The sequence below is a fragment of the Sus scrofa genome, chromosome 16 (genome assembly GCF_054392235.1).
Source record: "Sus scrofa isolate SSC_HxYL_T2T_F1_AM1 chromosome 16, Sscrofa_HxYL_maternal_Yorkshire_Landrace_v2.0, whole genome shotgun sequence".
Classification (NCBI taxonomy): domain Eukaryota; kingdom Metazoa; phylum Chordata; class Mammalia; order Artiodactyla; family Suidae; genus Sus; species Sus scrofa.
This window is the reverse complement of record NC_139398.1, coordinates 54,830,059-54,850,701: the sequence shown is the minus strand read 5'-3', so window position 1 is coordinate 54,850,701 and position 20,643 is coordinate 54,830,059. Positions and strand designations below refer to the sequence as shown.

General features: G+C 35.3%; 2 protein-coding genes across 7 annotated transcripts in view; one reads left to right on the top strand and one right to left on the bottom strand.

The window, feature by feature from the left end:
* Positions 1 to 20,643, bottom strand: part of RNF180 (ring finger protein 180) — a 265,831-nt gene that overhangs the window by 44,378 nt on the left and 200,810 nt on the right. For all 6 annotated transcript variants that reach the window (XR_014831443.1, XR_014831441.1, XR_014831442.1 and 3 more), the window contains 2 exons: positions 17,886 to 18,111; positions 2,789 to 2,914 (listed from right to left, as the gene is read on the bottom strand). Coding sequence is in view for 3 of the 6 variants with exons in the window: in XM_013984810.3 (XP_013840264.1) it covers positions 2,789 to 2,914; positions 17,886 to 18,111 (352 nt within the window). In the remaining 3 variants the exon portion in view is untranslated. The remainder of the gene's footprint in view (positions 1 to 2,788; positions 2,915 to 17,885; positions 18,112 to 20,643) is intronic.
* The window catches only part of SREK1IP1 (SREK1 interacting protein 1), a 469,058-nt gene that overhangs the window by 432,419 nt on the left and 15,996 nt on the right, over positions 1 to 20,643 (top strand). The gene's annotated exons all lie outside the window — the stretch shown is intronic.

Sequence of the window (20,643 nt, the reverse complement as noted above, 5' to 3'; positions counted from 1 at the left end):
TTGGGTTGTTTCCATGTCTTGGCTATTATGAACAGAGCTTCAATAAACATGTGGATGCGTGTGTCTTTTTTAAGGAAAGTTTTGTCTGGATATATGCCCAAGAGTGGGATTGCTGGGTCATATGGTAGTTCTATGTATAGATTTCTAAGGTACCTCCATACTGTTCCCCACAGTGGCTGTACCAGCTTACATTCCCACCAGCAGTGCAGGAGGGTTCCCTTTTCTCCACACCCGCTCCAGCACTTGTTATTTGTGGACTTAACCTTAAAGACACTTTTCCTCACTCTGAGTTAGTATCCCACACTTTTCTATTCCTTGTCTTCCCTTGTGCTACCCACCCCCAAAAGACACACAACAACCAAAAACCCCAATACATACACAAACACACACAGCCCTACCCCAAGGGCTTATAGAATTGCCAAGGCCTTTTGTTCAGGGTTCCCCTCAACAATAAGATGACCCCCAAGTCTGTGCTGATCTACCTGACCCTGGACAAGTGCATTATTTCATGTGGGAAAATAGAACACAAGATGAGGGAGGGAGCTGGCATTTCTTCCATTTTTAGACTCTTGCTTATACCACTGAAGCAAGTGTTTAAGTGCTTAACTCTTTCAGTTTTGGCTGAGCCTAAGAGCCCAGATCTTGCTTAGCTAAGCTGGGATCCTGAACGTAATATATTTCTTAAGTTGTATAATAAGCTACTCTGCACCCCCTCCACAAAAACTTATAAAAAGTTAGGTTCCGTGAAACTTCTATGGGGAGGACAAATAAGATGAAATCACAAAAAAGCAAACAATTTATAGCTTTAGTACCCTAGAAAACAAAAAGAAAAAGGAAATTGTGGGGTTTTCAGAAAGGTGTTTGATTCTTTTTAAAATTTGTGTGTAGGGTAGAAGGTAGGATACAAAGGAATCTTTTAAAGCACATAATCCATACAGCCAATTTTTTTCTTTGGTATGAAATCCTTTATGTAAGATTGATTTTCTTATATTTAATTTCATATTATGTTTTGGGCTAAATGTGATATATTTTAAAATGTATTTATACTACATCTATGGACAATGGGTTTCTATAGTTATTTATCAATTTATAAAGCAGTATGTGCTTATAAAACATCCTTAAACTGAGTTCAATTGTGGCTCAGTGGTAACGAACCTGACTAGTATCCATGAGGATAAGGGTTCAATCCCTGGCCTTGCTCAGTGGGTTAAAGATCTAGTATTGCTGTGAGCTGTGGTTTAGGTTGCAGATGTAGCTCAGATCTAGTGTTGCTGTGGCTGTGGCCTAGGCAGGCAGCCGTAGCTCCGATTCGACCCCTAGCCTGGGAACTGGGAACTTCCATATGCCGCAGGAGCAGCCCTAAGAAAATGCAAAAAAAAAAAAAAAAAAAAAAAAAAGTCCTTAAACTACTTTCTTCATTCAAACTACTGTATATACTTTCTTCATTCAAACTACTGTATAAAAGTTATATTTGTCTTTAAACTACTTTATTCAAACCTTGATGAATTTGTAAATCCATTTATCTTTTGCCTCAACCATACAGGCTGTTTCTATCTCCTTTTGTACTACATCACTGCTGTACTGATCATATCAGTTTTCTTATGTAGAAATCCCTCTTGTTCCCTAAAGATCAGAGTTCCCCACATCTAAGCCTTTCCAATCAGATTCCTATAACATCATAAGGGTTAATACTAAACAGTCCATGTTCTAACAGACCAGGGTTTTATAAACAATGAAATTACATTTTATGTTTATACTGTATGATCACCATTACACATAAATTCTCAAAAGTAAAATGATATTAGAGATTGCCTTGCCTTTAATTGAATGATTCTTTATATTTACACAGTATAATTAGTTATATCTTAGAATTTGCTTTCATATTAACTCAATTGATCCTTACAAATTTATTAATTAGGTAGGACAGGTATAATTACTACCATCTTAGAGATCAGAAACAGAAACAAAAGATGAAATCTCTATGTCATCCCTGAGGTCATACATTTAGTTATATGTGAACTAAGAAACTGGTATTCCTTGTCCAATGCACATGTCTGCAACACTTTACACTAAAGCTCTGACACTGTCTACTTCTCCTAAACTTGGGGGATAACTATAAAATGTTAATATGAAATAAACTTAAATTATGATAAGATGTTCAGAATCTGTATAAGAAATACCAATGCTTTTGTCAAATATAGCTTTTGTCAAATCTGTTACTTTTGAGATCAAGTTCATTATCTACATATTAAACATTATTGACAGCAAGGCAAAGTAAATTTAATCATGAGTTTCAGATTTTGCTCTTACTGTATGGTCTCCATTTTCTTCATAGGCATACCTATAGGCTTTTAGTAAGAAGATAATTAGCAAAATCCTTACTTAAAATGGACTAGTGAAGAAATACGTTTCTACTGACATTTATTTATTTATTTTGTCTTTTGTCTTTTTAAGGCCTCACTAATGGCATGTGGAGGTTCCCAGGCTAGGGGTCGAATGAGAGCTACAGGTGCTGACCTACCACAAAGCCACAGCAACCTGGGATCTGAGCCATGTCTGAGACCTACACCACAGCTCATGGCAATGCCGGATCCTTAACCCACTGAGTGAGGACAAGGATCGAATCCACGTCCTCAAGGATACTAGTCAGTTCATTAACCACTGAGCCACTATGGGAGCTCCATCTATTGACAGTTCTAAGGAAGAAAGAAAATGGCTTTAAAACAGACCCTGGATAAAGTTATCAGATCTTTCCTTTTCTTTCTTTTTTTTGCATTAGCTTCCTTACCTCCAAAAAGATGGAATGCTTTTCTGCAGCTTGGAAGGGGCCACTTTGCAGAGCTGGATTTCTGAAAGCTTTGTTTTCTTTTCAAATATTCTTTAGTAAAGAATGTTTTTGTAGCATTGTTCAGTTCTAGAATAAAGCAAAAGAAAACAGTATTTTTAAATGTTAATTTGAGTAAAATGGCAAGAACCTGAAAAATGATTGTTGTAGTATTTTGGTAATAAATTCAGATCTCATTAAGACAGTAAAGACAAAAGTAGAGTCAGGTTTTTGTTTTTTTTTGTTTTGGGTTGTTTTGTTTTTTGGCCACACCTGCAGCATGTGGAAGTTCTGGGGCCAGGGACTGAACCTGAGCCACAGCAGTGACCTGAGCCACAGCAGTGACAATGCCAGATCCTTAACCCACTGAGCCACCAGGGAACTCTCTACAGTTAACTTTCTTAAACCTAGCAAAACTAACTCCTCCAAATTTGATGCAACTTTGATAGGCCTACACATAGAATATAACCTACTGAGCAGTTCCTATGTCAGATACTGTGCCAGATAAGGAGGATACAGTGATAAATGAGATGTAGTCCCTGGCTTTAAGAAGACTGAAGTCTAAATGACTGAAGTAAACAGGCAGACCACAAAAGAGGGGGGCATGTGTTATGGGTGTAGCAATAGAATAGCTAGAGTGTAATTAGGGCTGAGGAGTGATATAAAAATGAAAAACTCAGCATTTTTAAATTCATACTTGGTTTACTTCATTGTACATGTGATAGGTTGACATTTAGAGTCTAAAATTGCTGATATGAGGAAGTTTAAAAAAAAGGTTAAAAATAAATTCTTAACCTTTCAGAAACTTGTAAGATAAAAGGAAAAATATTCATTTGAGGTAAACATACAACAATCAAAGAACACACGTGATGATATGTACTTAGAATAACAGAAAATCTCTAAATATGAGCCAGAGAAAGAAAGGCAAGATCTGAGTTAAACTGTTCCATGAGGAAGTTCTTCTCAGGGAGGCCAGTGTAGAGCTGGTTACTAACTGAGAAGTAAACCAGTCTTTCCTTCAGTAGTTCCTTCTTACTCTCATCCTACAATTATTCCTGTCCTAACTTCTTAGTTTTCATCGTTCAGACTCTGAGCTTTTAGCATCTCTAAAATGATGAACTATCAGGTATAGTTTCAACCAGCTACATCAAATTTTCTCTATTTTTCCTAATTACTCCCTCAGGTTGATTTTTACCTAAGTAATTCACAGGGAAGACAGATTTTCAAAGTTTAAATTTAACACCAAAAGAAACAGGGTAAAAAATAGACTGCTCCATGTAAGGGAGGTTATGTATTAACCCTGAAACTCCCTTCAACTCTTCTCCATACTACACCCAAGAGCCAGTAATTCAAGCATACAAGATAGAGAAAAAGTATTTTCATAGTTTGTGTACTCATTGTGCATATGGGAGGTTATTATGGCTAAATTTTTTATCCTTTACATGCTTAAATAGTTAAATCATTTCAAGTTGGATATCCTCACAGTGTTTTACACAGCAATGCACAGCTGCTTCATCAAAGTCTGCTTTGCCCACTGCTTGTGAACAGCCCCTTAGTACAAGACAGTCATGGCACTGCTACCCGGTTAAAAGGACTCATCTGTATCATTCATACTGATGAAGGGAATGGATGAAGTTAGCAAACACCTTACAACACATTAACTTACAGTAACAACTGGTCCTCTGGTAGGACTTAACCTTTTTCTTTTTTTGAGAAATTAAAAATCCTATGATATGACTGGTATTGTTAATAATTAATTCTTAGACAAACTGACTCACAACTACCTAAATGCCCTTAAAAGTAAGACCAGGTGTGGTGGGTAAATGAAAATTTCATGACGAGATAATGTAAATGAAGTGAACTCAAGAATTCTTATTCCTTTCCTTTCTCTTCCTCCTTTCCCTCCACCTCCTCCTCCTTCTGGAGAGCTTGTAGTCATGTTCTAAAATGTTGATGCAATAACTAGAGGATGCCATTGCACTACCCTCTTTCTTTCTTTCTTTTTTTTTTTTTTCTTTTCTTCTTTTTTAAGGCCAAACTGAAGCATATGGAAGTTCCTAGGCTAGGGGTCGAATTGGAGCTGCAGCCGCCAACCTAGGCCATAGCCACTGCAACACGGGATCTGAGCCACACCCGCGACCCACACCACAGCTCATGCCAGATCCTTTAATCCACTGAGTAAGGCCAGGGCTTGAATCTGCATCCTCATGGACCCTACCTGGGTTTGTTACTACTGAGCCACGATGAGAAATCCACTGCACGGCTCTCTCTTAAAATGAAAACTTACTTGGAAGTGTAACTGAATTCAGTATACCACATCAAAAAGACATCCAATAACTGCAGTTTTGATGGCTGGCCACAAATCAAACTTGTCTTAGATGATAGAGGAGAGAAGTAAAATTAATAATGATGTCTGTGCTATTTATCTTTTCTAGCTTCAAGGAACTTATTACATAATGAACTTTCAACCTGTATAAAAAACATATTTGATTAATAAACCAAAGCAGGAAAGGGTTTGTAAATACATTAATAATCCTAAGAAATTATTTATTAAAATGTGCAAAATGAGATGGGAGTTGTACCTACAGCATTTTGCTGAACATAAGCACATGTATCTACAACATAATCTTATGAGAAGCTGGAAGATTTTATTTACATATTTGATTTGAAACGCCTTTGGAGAAGAGAGGATCCAGAAGCCCTCATTTGCTGGGCCAAATAAGAACTGGGTTCTAATGCTTTGTAACTCTGGCACCTTCTATAAAATGGTGAACTTCTCTTTGTACTCACTTCCTGTTCTTTCTGTAGATATTTATTTCGCAACTGCTATGTACCTGGCACTTTGTCGGTCTAGCTAAGAATACAGAAATGAAGTAAATGTAATTCCTGTCTGCAGGGCATTGTACTAAATCAATGATTCCAAAATTCCCATCTGGAGTCTGGTTATGCATTAAAATCGATGAAGGTTCTTATTAAAAAGACAAATTCTAGGACTCTGCCTAGACATACTGAAGCAGCTGGCTGCACTGTAAGCCAGGGGTCTGTGGTTTCTATAAGCTCCTTGGGTGATTTTGATGCACAAACCTGATAACCACTGGATGAAATGACCTTAAATCCTTTCCTGTTCTAAAATTATTTGAATTAATTTAAATAGTTTAAACCTTATCTCGATCTGCTATGAACTATACAAACCTTACTCAAGGATATTGTTCTTTCTACAGATCTCTGCTGCCTTGGAATTCCTTATTCATGCAGTGGGTTAAGGATCAGGTGTTGTCACTGGTGTGGCTCAGGTCACAGCTGTGACACAAGTTTGATTCCTGGCCCTAGAACTTCTGCATGCTGTGAGGTACAGAAAAGAAAAAAAATAAAAAAATAAAAATAAATAAATAAATAAATAAAATAAAAAAAAAAGGCTTCCCAGATTCAAGATTAACCATGATTTATCAAAAACAAACAAAAAACTATTGCTTTATTCTGGTGGCATCTGAACTTGGAAATGCATGATTTGGCAACAACAAAAAATATTCAGCACCCCACTTCTCAGAATTATTTGAAAGGAGTACTAAAAAAAATCTAAAAGCAGACTGAGATGTAGGGCTCAGAGTAAAAAGTGCTCAAATCTACCTTTTATCCCCTCTTTTGCCTACCTTATTTATTAAGCAGTAGAGGCTTTGTATTACTATATATTGTAATTTTAGTCATATTTTATATTATTCAGTATGATGGAAAAAGACAAAACTCTGAATATCCTAAAGAGATTCTAGTCTATTTAAATGTTACATTTAGTTAAATATGGTGGGATTACCTGTGGAAACCAAAGTATCTTTTTGTGATACTATCATAAAAATAGTAAATTATTGTTAGAATAAAGGAATTCTAGTCTTTTGGATTTGGCTGAGTACAGGAGTCAATTACCAACTACATAAAATATAATTCACATTATTTCAGGGTGTTTTACTATGTGTATCACTGTAGTGCAAACAATAAGGACAACCAAATATACAGGATAATTTTCAACTACAGGCAGTGCCAATAAGGTGTCACAAATCTGATTTTTGCTTTATGCTTAAATATGGGTAATTTTATATTTGGCCAACTAATTATAATTATGAAAATATTTGTTAATAATAGTTTCAAGCATCCTGCTAAGTACAAGAGTTAAAACTGTGAAAATGGTATAGTACCTATATTAAATCTTAATAAAAAGATAATCATAAGTTATGAGTGTTATGATGGGGTTAATTCAGACCCTAGGGTCTTATGAATGAGGGCAATATGATAAAAGTATTATTATAAATATAAGGCATCGTCATTTAGGTGGACCCAGTGATATTATCTTCTAATTTAAAAGGCTAGAATATGTGTCCAGCCATCTCATAAGGCCTTACTTACCCAGTTAAAATTACTTATTATTACAAAAGTTTTTTTCCTTCACAATGCCATTCTGAGTTCTGTGTTGTTTGATACATACTATTTCATTTTTTTCAAAGATACAAGTTGCAAAAATTGATTTGACAAAAAGGAAATTTGTAGCATGCTATAATAAAAGTAAAAAAAGATCATTTCTCTAAGAATTTGTAATTATATAGATAGGATGGGCTCTGATTTTCATTGGATATTCAACTTTCCTTCATTTCAACAAGCACTGTGCATACTTGTTCATAGGAATTATTTGGTGTCAGGAAATTAATACACAGTGAAGGACATTTGAAAGGAATAGACAGTATTGGGAATTAGAGTTCCAGTGAGTAGGCATTTGTATGAAAAGGGAGATTTCTAACAAAACAATCTTTACCAGCTGATGCTAAAACCTCATTTTTCAACATAGCTTTTAGTTTAGTAACCTCGTGTGAGAGATCTTTAGGACTTTAATGGAAAAAAGTAAAAATAGTTTTATAAATTAATCTCATCTATTACCCTTCAATATGTTTATTTCACTATTTTTAAGGGTATATAATCTAAGATAGTTTTCTTTGCAGTGTTGAACATCAGCAGGAGTAAGATTGAGTTAGGATGCTCTGTCAATGGGATCTGAAATCCGTCCTTCACACAGGAACAGAGAGTGCTAATATATTGATATTTGAGCTTACTTTACTATGTATCAATGAAAATCTACAAACTGTCTTAAAATTATCTTCAGAGCTTCAAGGGCAATGCTTGCTTTGCACTTCTGCAAGAGGGACAAGAAGGTCTCACCTGCAAGGGACCCTAACTGTCCTAGTAAAACTCATTTTGTAACCATGTGAGCAGTCAGTAATGCTTATCTATAAGGGGAACTACACCAGCTAGAGAAAACTTGAATCTGCTATTCAAGCTTGTACTCAACAGAATATGACTAGTTTGACTCAAAGAAAGAACCAGTAATATAAGTCTTAAAACCAATCTTCGGACCTGGAAGATTCTCATTCTGGGGTGGCTGCAAGGTCTCTTGCTAACTGCATGTCCTATGTGATTTGGGGTCAAGAGGAACTCTGCATGTTGGGAAAGAGATGCCAATCAGGAACATCTCATTCAATACTGATGAGTATTTCTCTAAGTATCCTCTGAAGATAAGTTTTAACCTGATTTTCATACCCTTTCCTTGTGAACTATTCAAAGTTAAACCCTAGTTTAGAAAGTCCCATTTTCCAACCAAATATGTAGCCTGGTAACAAGGGCATGCATATACAACAGGCACCAAACTAATTAAAAAAAATTCTGTATTTGACACTTTGTCAAAGTGGAGTTATGAATTTTATAATATATGAGTCATTATAGGATATAATTTATGCTTAATTGATAATATTTATGAGTTCCTATTTTATCAGCTAGATAAGCTATAGCTAAAAATTTATCAATTCTAATGTAAAAATTCCATTTAATATTTGACATTGCAAAATTTTATACCCATAATTTTTGTAAGAGAATAAGAAAAGAGTTGTTGCAATCATTTTTAACCCTTTGGCCCAGGAGAAATCTGCTAGTAATATAGGACCTTCCCAGGATAGAACATTTATCCAAGCTTTCACTTCAGGTAAGTTATGTTTACTCTATGTATATTGATGTTGTTTCTTGACTTTGGAGAGTGAAGAATCATTTTGGTAACTGTTTAATAATCCAAGAAGAAATAGTTTACCCTCTGTTGGAGGGATAATAAGGCCAAAAGGAGATCTATTAAATTAAGCCCAATTCAACTGTAACATTTACTGAGCTCTTACTATGACTAATATGAAATGCTAAGTACTTTGTGCTGTTATGATATATACTGTTACCATTTTGTATTTAAAGTTAAGCTTCAAGATTTTGAAAAAGGCTTTTGAAAGCCTATGGACAGGAATATACCAGTGGATCCTCAAAAGGTTATCACAGTACCCAGCTGTGGTTTCTGCAAATCCATGATTTTGTCTTCTGTGTAAAAAGACATAGGACTCCATTCTCCCTGTCCACCATCACATTTAATACTGCAACATGGTTTACTTATTTATTTTAAAAAACTGTCAAAGTAACATGCGCCCATGGTTTTAAAAAATCCAGTAATATAAAAAGACTTAAAAAACCAAAGCAACAAATATCTTTTCCACTCCCTCCTATCTCCAGATCTACTCCTAATCCCCAAGAGCTGTTTTAGATATTCCAATTTTCAGGTGTTTTTTTTTTTTTTTTTTTGTGGAGATTAACCTCCAAAAGTGCAAGGCAGTGTTTTTCAAGACTTGATTTACAAAACACTAGCCATACTGTTAAGTGATTTTGGGTGAAACTGAATGAAAAATTTAAAATTTTTCATAGTTACCTATTTGTTTTAATGTATATTAGAAGAAATGTATAAACTAGAACATCAAATACATAAATTCAGAGATGCATTGTTAAGGATGAGGCTGAAATAAACAGGATATTGTGAGGCCGTCAGTCAATGAATGGGAGAGGTCTCACCTGCCTAGAGGTCTTTCTCCTAGGCTTTACCCATTCTGGGGTCTTCTTCATCTCCACAGACAGAAGAACTCTAGTTAATGTGGGACATATCAGAACTTTTCCCAATCTTATAAGCAGATTTAAAGTCTGCCATACACAAAACGTATTCCACTGTTTCCCTAAGTGACTTCACCATTTTATACTTCAACCAGCAATATATGATTCCCAATTTCACCACATCCTTGCTAACATTTGTTATTGTTTAATTACAGCCATCCTTGTGAGCATGAAGTGATATCTCATAGTTTTGATTTGCAACTAATGAGGAATGATGTTGAGCATTTTTTCATGAGCTTATTGGCCATTTTTATAGCTTCTTTGGAGAACTGCACTTAAACTCTTTGCTCATATAATTATTGGGTTGTCTTAATTCTTGAGTTGGAGGAGTTACTTATATGTTCTAGATACTAGACCCTTAACATATATACGGCCTACAAATATTTTCTTTTATTCTATGGTTATCGTCTCACTTTATTGATAATATAATTTTAAGCACAAAAATTTTCAATTCTGACGAAGTTTATCTATTTTTTCTTTGGTTGTTGATCTTCAAGTGTCCTAAGAAACCACTGCCTGATCCAATTTCAAAAAATATTTACATCTATGTTTTAAGAGTTTTATATTTTTATTTCTTACATTTGTGTCTTTGTTACATTTTAAGTTAATGTGTGTATGTGCGTGTGTGTGTGTTCATAGTGTGAGGTAAGGCTCCAAATTCAATCTTTCGCATATGAATATCCAAATGTGATAGGCTCTTGATCTTCTTACTGAGTATAGTGGTAGATTTTAGTAGATTTTAAAAAAATGATTTTCTACTGCTGTATATCTTTAGGACAATTTCCATAGATTTTAAATTAAAAAAATAATTTTCAGGAGTTAAGTGGTTGTTTTGCTGGGGTGAGGATACATTGAGCTTCTTGCACTACCACCGTAGAAACCCTCTTTAGTATTTCTTGATTTACTGACTTTAAATATTAATGACTTCCTTTCTAAGAGGATTTGGGTCTTTTATACTATCTTCTTCTCTTCTCATCTAATTTTTGTGAATCATATTTTTAGTTTCTTCATTGACTACCTTTATTATTAGTATGCTTTTGTCATTAGGGTCCCCTTGGTTGAAAAATAATAGAAAATTTATTCAAACTGCCTTAGTTAATTAGTAAATTTAACATTTCATGTAATAGGAAACTCAAGGGCAGAGTGTCAACTGGCTGACACAGTCATTAAGCAATTTTATCAAGACCCCATGTTCATTTCTTTCCTTAGTTCTACTATCCTAAATAAAGGGTTCATACTAAGCTGGCTTCCTACTTGCTCATAAGATGGTTTCCAGCAATTATCCTTACTACGCACTTTCTTCTTTAGGGTCAATGAGGAAGAAACTGGCTTTTCCATCTCATTATTCCTTACTCTTACAAGTAAAAACAGATTTTCTTCTCATCTCTTTGGTTAAAACAGGATCACATGTCCATTTCTGAACCAATCACTGTCAAAAGAGATTACCAAAAAGCTGAAAATGGAGTCAGCTACCCAGGAGCTCCCAACGTCTATGTTGGAAAAGTTAATACTTGATAAAACGAAGGGTTATGTTAGGAAGGAAGAAGAATGTAGTGGATACTAATTAGTGACCAGACGTATCTACAACAATTTTTTTTTGGCTTTTCTATTAACTTTCAACAGTTATCTTGACCTCTATTAAAAAAGATACTAATGCCTTCTCCCCTTTCTTCTATATATCCTCTCCCACTTCAAATTCTCAACACCTAATGGGTCAAGTACTTTATCAAGATCACATCTAACAGTGTTAAGTAATTTAAGCAAAATCACATTAAACAGTGAATGTTGTAATTCAGGTTTAAAATCATTATTTTGTTAAGGTACACTCTATGGAACACATCCGAAAGGAATGTAATCATAACTCTATCTATTGACTTACTCTAATAAAAGTATGTTATAGCTAACCCCTTATTCACTGGTCAAATATCTTGAGATCCTTTAGGAAATGACAGCTTTCTCACTTTAACCTTTGACAATAACTGTTTACAGGTTTGTATACAATTGGAATGGTAACATTACGTACTTCATATGTTACTTCACCCACTTAATAAATAACACTCAGGGTATTAACAGAATAGTATATGATTGAAAACTGACTTTTTGAAAATATCAACAGAAGGTTAACAGAATAGTGTAAGATTGAAAACTGACTTTTTGAAAATATCAACAAAAGTAGCTGAAACCAGAGAGGAAAGAAATGTCATTTATAACGGCAACAACAAAAATATATAGGCATAAAGCTAATAAGAACTGTCCTATACCACTAGGAAGGAAATTACTGAAATGCATTGAAAGGCAATATACCATAATAACAATCACTCAACATTATAACAATATCAATTAAAAGGTGAATTATCTCCCAAATAACTTATAAAATTAATTCACTTATGAGTTATTAAAACAGAAAAGCTAGAATAATTGTAAGACTGAGGCAATGGTATAGAGCAAGATAGAATAAGAATAGAAAGGAAGAACTGCCAAGAAGCACATATATATTTTAATAATTATTATTACTTAAAAAAGGCAATTCAATCTGCACAGAAAACTGGATTGTTCAACAAATGTTATTGGGATAAATGGTTAAGGATATGGAATAAAGGTACTCTATTCTTAACCAAACCACACACCAGAATTAATGAACTGAAGTTAAGAGTGGGGAAATGAGGACAAAATTAAAAGCAAAAATAAATACAGATAAAGGGACTACTTATATTATTTTGTAGTGAATAAGGCCTTATAATACTTAACTTTGAAATTAGAAATGAGAAAGGCAAAGGCTGCTACATGAGACTACATAAAATACAGAAATTCTGTACACTCATAAAATATAATAAACATAATACAAATACAGATGACAAAATAGGAAAGTAATCTGCCACATAGGACAAAAGCTGACACTAATTTTTAAAACTCCTCTTGCAATAAACAAGAAAAAAATCAGACCAAAAGGAAAGTCAGGGAAAGGCATTGAAAGGGATTTAAAAAGGAAAAAAGGATAGTCCAGAGTGTTGAGGAAATAAGCCCTTGTCTTGTATACTGCTGCTTGCAGTAATTTTGAAGCATCATTTTGTAATATATACATAGAAAACACATACAATCTTTACTAATTCTACTTTTGGAAATCCATTACAATGAAATTCTCAGATATGTATATAAATAAATATTTATCCGTATATACTGTAAAATAAATGAATGATAAATAAACAAATAGTAGGAGTTCCCGTCGTGGCGCAGTGGTTAACGAATCTGACCAGGAACCATGAGGTTGCTGGTCAGATTCGTTAACCACTGCCCTTGCTCAGTGGGTTAACGATCCGGCGTTGCGGTGAGCTGTGGTGTAGGTTGCAATTGCAGCTCAGATCTTGCATTGCTGTGGCTCTGGCGTAGGCCGGTGGCTACAGCTCCGATTCGACCCCTAGCCTGGGAACCTCCATATGCCACTGGAGCAGCCCAAGAAATGGCAAAAAGACAAAAAAAAAAAAAAAAAATAATAATAATAAAATAAAATAAAATAAACAAATAGTAGATAGCTTAAGTAGGCCATGGTATAATCACAAGAATTTAAAGTAAAGCACAAGCAGATCAAATGTCTTATGTACAATAAGATCTCTTTTTTTGTAAAAAAAAATTATATGTATACAAAATATTCTGGAAGAATACTCACTACATGTGGTCCTTAGATGGTAGGACTATATATGATTTTTAGCTTATAATTTTAATTGCATGTTGATTTTTCTATAATGAAACTGCATTACTTACATAATTTTAAAAGTTATTTTTACAGGATAAACCAGACCATATTTTTTTGGCTACGAGCCATGTTGCTTATACTCTGATATACCCTGAACTTTTATTAAATAATATCATGAGATAAAATGTTGGAAAACCTGATATTGCATTTGCTCTGAGGATGTTTTTGAGGACATTGCCTACTCCATCTCTCAATATGCCTAGAAAGCACATAAATATTTTATTTTAAAGTGCTTAAAAAAAACCCTTTGCCAACCCTTAGGAATTGGTATGTTTTGTTTCAAGGATCATGAGAATCATTTAACTGAAGGCTTACTTTATTTTTCCTTAGGCAGCCAGAATATTAAAACCAAATACTTGTTAATTGTAGTTACTAGGTAGGGCCATATGGCTTATGCATCCACCCATCCATCTTCACTTGGTCTTTATATTCCATTTCAGTTAATAAATTCTTTTGTTTTGCTATTTCACTGAATATCAATTTTAAAACACCTGGATCCTTTTGAAGCAGGTAAAAATAATTAAGTAGTATATTCCATTATTACCACATTCTAAAGTATACAACCAAATATAATCTCAATTAGAATAAATATTCTCCATATGATTTACATAGAAACACCAATTTGGGGGAAAGAAAAAGAAAATATAGCATTGTTTTGATAGGTGAACCAATAAAAACTTGAGTAATAATTGTTTTAAGACCGTAAGAAAAGCAATCTTAAAATCCCTATTAACATTAAATTGGATCATGGAAAAAGGGATATGAGTCTAAATCACTATGTACATCTCTTAGATGCTTCCCATCAAAACAGGCTTTTAGTAAATGCTTTCTTGCATAGATAGTCAGAGATAAAACTGAGTTTCATGGTGCACCTTTCATTCACTCCAAAGAAAATAGCAAAGGATCTGAACTTTTTTTTTTTGCACTTCAATTTAAGCCCGAGAAGAGGAACTTCCAGTAAGCTACTGTCCTCCCATAGAATTGATTCCTATCCCTCTCTCCACCTCTTACTTGCTCTTTTCCAAGAAAGGAAGAGTGATCTGTTTGGTGAGATGGATGACACACTGGTGTTCCTGACCACATTTCTCTATTGGATACAATCACTGTGCTTGCTCTGTTCTTTTGTCTCCATGTATAAGCTCAATGAAGTGATTTTATGGTCTGGTTTGCAAGCACTAAGCAGATTGGAGAGGCAAGACTTTACTTTTTTTTTTTTTTTTTTCCATTTTTTGATTACAGAGCCTGTAGTGCAGCTGATTGCATTAAGATATGCAAAGATTATTTTCATACACCAATTCTTCCTTGCAAATGTGTCCTTGGATTTTATTTCCAGGAAGAAAAATGTGCCATGTGTTTTCTTCAGTTTCACTATTAATAAAGTACATACTTTGATCCTCATTTGGCTCCTCTATGGTTGAGGTGAGAATGTGGATATAGAAATTTCGTTCCCTAAGGTTTAGTACACAGTAGTGCACTCAATAAATATCAGCTAGAACAAACAATCCAAAAATTTATGTGGAACCACAGAAGACTCAGAATTGCCAAGGCAATTCTGAGGAACAAAAACCAAGCAGGAGGCATAACTCTCCCAGACTTCAAAAAATATTACAAAGCCACAGTCAGTGTGGTACTGGTACCAAAACAGACATACAGACCAATGGAACAGAACAAAGAACCCAGAAATAAACCCAGATACCTACAGTCAATTAATCTTTGACAAACGAGGCAAGAACGTGAGATGGGAAAAAGACAGTCTTTTCAGCAACTTTCACTGGGAAACCTGGACAGCTGCATGCAAATCAATGAAACTAGAACACACCCTCACACCATACACCAAAAGAAACTCAAAATGGCTGAAAGACTTAAATATACGACAGGACACCATAAAACTCCTGGAAGAGAACATAGGCAAAACATTCTCTGACATCAAACTTACAATTATTTTCTCAGGTCAGTCTTCCAAAGCAACAGAAATAAAAGCAAAATAAACCAATGGGACCTAATCAAACTGACAAGCTTCTGTGCAGCAAAGGAAACCCAAAAGAAAGCAAAAAGACAGCTTACAGAATGGGAGAAAAGAGTTTCAAACCATGCAGTAGACAAGGGCTTAATCTCTAAAATATACAATTTATACAACTCAACAACAAAAAAAACAATGACCCAATTGAAAAATGAGCAAAAGACCTGAATCGACATTTTTCAAAGGAAGACATACAGATGGCCAACAAGCACATGAAAAAATATTCAACATCACTGATTATTACAGAAATGCAAATCAAAACTACCACAAGATACCACTTCACACCAGTCAATGGCCATCATTAATAAGGTCACAAATAACAAATGCTGGAGGGGGTGTGGAAAAACGGGAACCCTCCTGCACTGTTGCTGGGAATGTAAGCTGGTACAGCCACTATGGAGAACAGTATGGAGGTACCTTAGAAAACTATGCATAGAACTACCATATGACCCTGCAATCCCACTCTTGGGCATATATTCGGACAAAACTTTCCTTAAAAAGGACACATGCACCCACATGTTCATTGAAGCTCTATTCACAATAGCCAAGACATGGAAATAACCCAAATGTCCATTGACAGATGACTGGATTAGGAAGATGTGGTATATATACACAATGAAATACTACTCAGCCATAAAAAAGAATGACATAATGCCATTTGCAGTGACATTGATGGAACTAGAAACTCTCATACTGAGTAAAGTAAGTCAGAAAGAGAAAGACAATAATCATATGATATCACTTATATCTGGAATCTAATGTATGGCACAAATGAACCTTTCAACAGAAAAGAAAATCATGGGCTTGGAGAATAGACTTGTGGTTGCCAAGGGGGAAGGAATGGGGTGGATTGGGAGCTTGGGGTTAATAGATGCAAACTATTGACTTTGGAATGGATTAGCAATGAGATCCTGCTGTGTAGCACTGGGAACTATGTCTGGTCACTTATGATGGAGCATGATAATAGGAGAAAATAGAATGTGTACAAGTATGTGTAACAGGGTCAATATGCTATACAGTAGAAAATAATTGTATAGGGGAGATAACAATTAAAAAAATAAGTAAAATAAAATTTAACATAAATAAATAAATAAATAAATATCAGCTCTGCTTACTTCTCTCAACCTTCCCTTTCTTCTAAGCAGGTTTCTATATTTCACATTAATTAGTTTTTCCTCTCTCCATTAGTGTATTTTAAATTACTGTGTTATATTCCATCTGTACATGATATATAGGTAAACAAATCTTTATTCCAATTTTACTTTGTTCTAGGGAAAGAAGAAAGACCTTAAGAACAGTAAGAAGATTGAAAAAATTTGGAGTTTGGGGCAAAGGCACAATAGTTACTCTCAAATATTTACAGTTTTATTCTCTGAGACTCTAGAGTGAACAACAAGGGCCAAAGAATGAAGAGTAGTGAAGGGCAGCTATGAGGAACAAATAATCAGCAGGGCTGCTTCAGATTTTAGTGGAATGTCCTTGACACTGAAGATGTCCAAGTTAAAGCTGAACAACTAGTTAGGATGTTTTAGAAAAGATTTCAGCATAGAGTAGAGAAGTAGAGATAAGGAACTATTTTCATCTATAATTCTGTGATTTTTTTTTTCTTTTTTCTTTTGTCTTTTTAGGGCTGCACCTATGGCATATGGAGGTTCCCAGGTTAGAGGTCCAGTTGGAGCTGAAGCTGCTTGTCTATGCCACAGCCACAGCTGGGCTGGATCTGAGCTCACAGCGTTGCTGGATCCTTAACCCACTGACCAAGGCCAGGGATGGAACCCATGTCCTCGTGGATGCTAGTCAGGTTTGCTAACCACTGAGCCATGATGGGAACTCCTATAATTATGTGATTTTAACAAAATTCTAATGAGTTGGGCAAGGACTGCTCTATAAACTAGAGAGTAAAAAACTATGCTGTATGTGATTTTTTTTTTTTCTTTTTATGGCCATACCATGGCACGTGGAAGTTCCCAGGCTAGGGGTCAAATCAGAGCTGCAGCTGCCAGCCTACGCCACAGCCACAGCAATGAGAGATCTGAGCTGTGTCTGTGACCTACACCACAGCTCATGGCAATGCCAGATCCTTAACCCACTGAGTGAATCTAGGGACTAAACCCACAACCTCATGGATACTAGTTGGATTCGTTTCTGCTGCGCCACAATGGGTACTCCCTGTATATGATATTTAATAACTTTCTCATAATAATTCATAAATTACCCTTACAATTGGAAAAAAGAGGTAGTAAAAATAATAGTCAATCATGTTAATGAAAGACAACAGCTACCTGTCTGGAAAAAGACTCTGGAAATAATCGTCCGACACAATGGGCAGGGAGTGCTTGCAGGATTGTCTTTGGCAAGAGTCCGTAAGCAGGGCTCACAGAAGATGTGGTGGCAAGGGTAACACATGTAGGGGTTGAAATAAATATCCAGGCATACTGCACAGATGTAGCTTTCCTTTTCTTCTGCATATTCATTGTCATCATCTGTACTCATGTCATTATCCAAAGTCTGCAAAACATAAGCAAAAACAATTTTTTCTTAGTTCAGTATGAGACTGGTTGCCTTGAGAGCCTGACTTTATATATTTTGTTAACATCAATGAAAGTATTTATGAGAAGCAGGTAATATCTCTTTCTGTGACATAATCAAAGTGAAAGAAATGCTATCTTGCAAAGTGAGAAGAAACTAGAAATGTGTGAAAAACTCAGAAGTTTTAATTATTTTTTTTTACTATTTTTACGTAATGCTAAATGATAAAATATAGTATCTAAAAACATTAAGTATACCTATATCTCTAATTAACCAACCCTAGTTAAGAAAGTGTGAGGTCCCAGGATTACAGATTCCCCATCTATCCCCCTCCCATCACAGCAAATAAGCTGACTCTTGCAAGGTTTTACAGCCTTGTATGGACATGCACTCATGAAGAGAGGTGAGGGAAAGAGGATGTCATTCTTCACTTTACACCACGCATAGGACTTTCTTATATATTTTGCACCTTTCTGGACCTCAAAGCCAAAAATAGGTCAATGCCTAAGGTATGTTAGGAAGTAGATAAGGCAACAAAACTTGTAATTCTGGGATCGGTCTTAATAGCTGGGAAATATGATGAGACTTTCCTCCATTCCCAGTGGACTACTTAAGAAAGAAGCTATTAAAAGGTACTTAGGAAGGAGGCACTTAGGTGAGCAGCACAAAGTCTGATAGCAGAATTCCTGTTACTTAACACCAAATTTTCTCATCAGTGAGGATACTGTGAGAATTAAATGAAGTAATCCTCAAACCATTTTGCATTGTGCCTGGTACATAGTAAATGATCAGTAATCATTTCCTTTTTTTTTTTTTTTTTTCCCATTTTTTTTAGGGCAGCACCTGTGGCATGTGGAAAGTTCCCATGTTGGAGGTTGGATCAGAGCTACAGCTGCCAGCCTACACCAGAGCCATGGCCATGCCAGAGCTGAGCTGCATCTGTGACCTACACCAGAGGTCACAGCAACACGAGATCCTTAACCCACTAAGCGAGTCCAGGGATGGAACCTGCATCCTCATGAATACTAGTCGAGTTTGTTTCCGCTGAGCCACAACAGAAGCTACATAATCAGTAAATATTAACCAGAGCCATCCTTCCCTGTTTTCTTCTTCACAGTCCCTAAGTTTTGGCTAGAGCTTTGGAAAACTTCCTCAAACCAGGCCTGACCTCAGTCCACTGAGGCATGATGGGAGTATACATGGTATAGACGCTTTTCTCACTTTGGTAGTTGTGAAAAATCAAGAACAGTGATTAATATTTGGTGGCCTTGGGTTTAAGAAATATTTTTACGTTACATGAAGGGTAAAAGTTATGTAAATGAGGCAAACAGAGCCTTGAGAATACAGAAAAACCTTCCTATTGTTTAAACTATTATCTGATTTATCTAGATGGCTTTGCTTCCCCTCTGCCAGACTTCTTCTGTCACTTTCTGTTAATGTTTATTTTTATGAAGGACGTATTTGAGTCTTTATCCTATTTTTTATTGTGTTATCTGATTTTTCTTATAAACTTGTAAGCATTTTTACTTAACCTGGTTATCTGTTGTTATTGGTTAGATGTGCTGCAAATATTTTTTTCCTTCTCTCTGGTTTGTCTTTTCACTCTTTTCATCAAGTCTTTTGATGAAATGAAGTTCTTAATTTTAAAGAAAATTTTCCTTTATGGTTAACACTTTTTGCATCTTATTTAAGAATTCTTACCCTTTCCCAAGGTGCATTTAATGTTTCATCATTCTATAACCTACCTGAAATTGAGTTTTCACGTACGGTGCACATTAGGTATAATCTTCATTTTAATTTGAAGTAGTTATTAATTGGTATAGCCCAGTTATTGCAAAGACCCTGTTTTCTTCCACTGTTCTAAAATGCCATGTTGTTATTAAGAGGCCAGATATGCATGGGTTGGCTTCTATTTTATTCCATTACTTTCCTGTCTATTCTAATGCGATAATCACAATCTCTTACTATAGCCTTATAATAAAGGAAGTCCTTTCATCTTAATGTCCTTTCAGCAAAACAAAAATACTTTCCCGACTTACCTTCATCAATCTTTCAGCAGTATTTCCTAAGGAGACTAAGATCTTTTAGTAGACTAAAGAGACTAAGATCTCTTTCTTTCTTGTCACTTACTTAATGTTGCCTTCTTACATTTGGAATAAGATCAGACTCCTTACAATGGTCTATAGGACTCTGCATGATCCAGTTCGAGTTCATTATTATCCTTTATCTTGAGCTACTTTCCAATTCGCTGGTCTTCTAGCTCAACAAACACATCAAACACTTTCTTGTCTTAAGGCCTTATACAAAATGCTTTCCTCCTCCTAAAAAGACCTTACTTTATGTGGTTGATTACAAAATAGACAAAATTCTTCCTACAACTGTATGTGCACTCATACCCACTTCATCAGGATGAAGAGATTATATTTCCATTCTATGTATTTAGACTCTGCCATGTGACTTTCTTTGGCTAACAGATCATTAGCGAACATGATGCAAAAGGAGGCTTTAAAA